Below are 1213 nucleotides of genomic sequence, written 5' to 3' on the forward strand. Positions count from 1 at the left end.
TATATATATATATATATATATCTATATAGATAGATATTGTATATTATATATTAATTTCTTGCAGCCCTTGCCTGGCAAGCAGACGATGAAGCGGTTGGAACATTTCACGATAGAATTCGTGCGGGTTCGCATGTTCCATCTCAACCAGTTCCTGAACAGGGTCGCCGAACATCCGGTGTTGTCCTCGGACAAGAGCTACCAAATATTCCTCACTGCCAAAGCATCGGTGAGTCACTCGTACAGATATCTCTACGCGCGGCGTGGGTGGAAGTGTGTTCGAGTGGCCAATTGTCAGGTCTGATGAGTGATCTGTGATAATTGATAACGTAGTGAATTACTAACGAGTAAACATGATGAGTTATGTTAAAAATATGACGAGTAACTAACTTCAGCTTGCCCCCAACAGCGGTTTGCAAGCCACGATAATTAATGTATGCTTATATATCTGTGTGCACGTGCATGTATATATGAAAAAATATATCATATTTAATGTGTATAATAATCAAAATGTAATATATTTTATACATAATATATAATTATCAACTATATATTATAATTAAGCAATGTTTTATATATATATATATACAAACAACATAATATAATATAATATATAATCGCAGGAATTTGGATCACAACCACGTTCACAAGATGGGCGACTAATATAATACAATACAATATAATATAATATATAACCGCAGGAGTTTGCAAACCACAAGAAGACTGGCTACGGCTTCATCCACAAGGTCGGTGACTAATATAATACAAGACAAGACAATACAATATAATTAATTTCTTGCAGGAGTTTGCAAGTCACAAGAAGACTGGCTACGGCTTCATCCACAAGGTCGGTGACTCGCTACACGGCATTGCCGCCGGCGTCATGATGAAGGAGCGGCCGCAAGAGTTCGTCACCGTCGCCGACTACGTCGCCACCTTCACGGAGAAGCTCGGCAACGTCGACCGCATCGCGCAGCGGATACAGCGCGAGCAGCGAGGTAGGGGGCGCCAGACGCAGCGCGAGCAGCGAGGTAGGGGGCGCCACACGCAGCGCGAGCAGGGAGGTAGGGGGCGCCGCACGCAGCGCGAGCAGGGAGGTAGGAGGCGCCGCACGCAGCGCGAGCAGCGAGGTAGGGGGCGCTAGGTGCAGCGCGAGCAGCGAGGTAGGGGCGCCGCACGCAGCACGTTGTAAGGGGCGCCACCTTTACGGACAAGC

At 45.9% G+C, this 1213-nt stretch overlaps 1 protein-coding gene across 1 annotated transcript; it reads left to right on the forward strand.

Moving 5' to 3' along the window:
- Positions 1–62: 62 nt before the first annotated feature.
- Positions 63–995, forward strand: LOC106819283 (sorting nexin-30-like; the record flags this gene model as incomplete). The annotated part of the gene is made up of 2 exons (XM_014823930.1): positions 63–226; positions 800–995. Coding segments are annotated over exons 1-2 (337 nt in total), but the record flags the coding sequence as incomplete, so codon positions are not given.
- Between the last annotated feature and the right edge of the window lie 218 nt (positions 996–1213).

Source organism: Priapulus caudatus, unplaced genomic scaffold (assembly GCF_000485595.1).
Source record: "Priapulus caudatus unplaced genomic scaffold, Priapulus_caudatus-5.0.1 Scaffold3098, whole genome shotgun sequence".
NCBI lineage: Eukaryota > Metazoa > Priapulida > Priapulimorpha > Priapulimorphida > Priapulidae > Priapulus > Priapulus caudatus.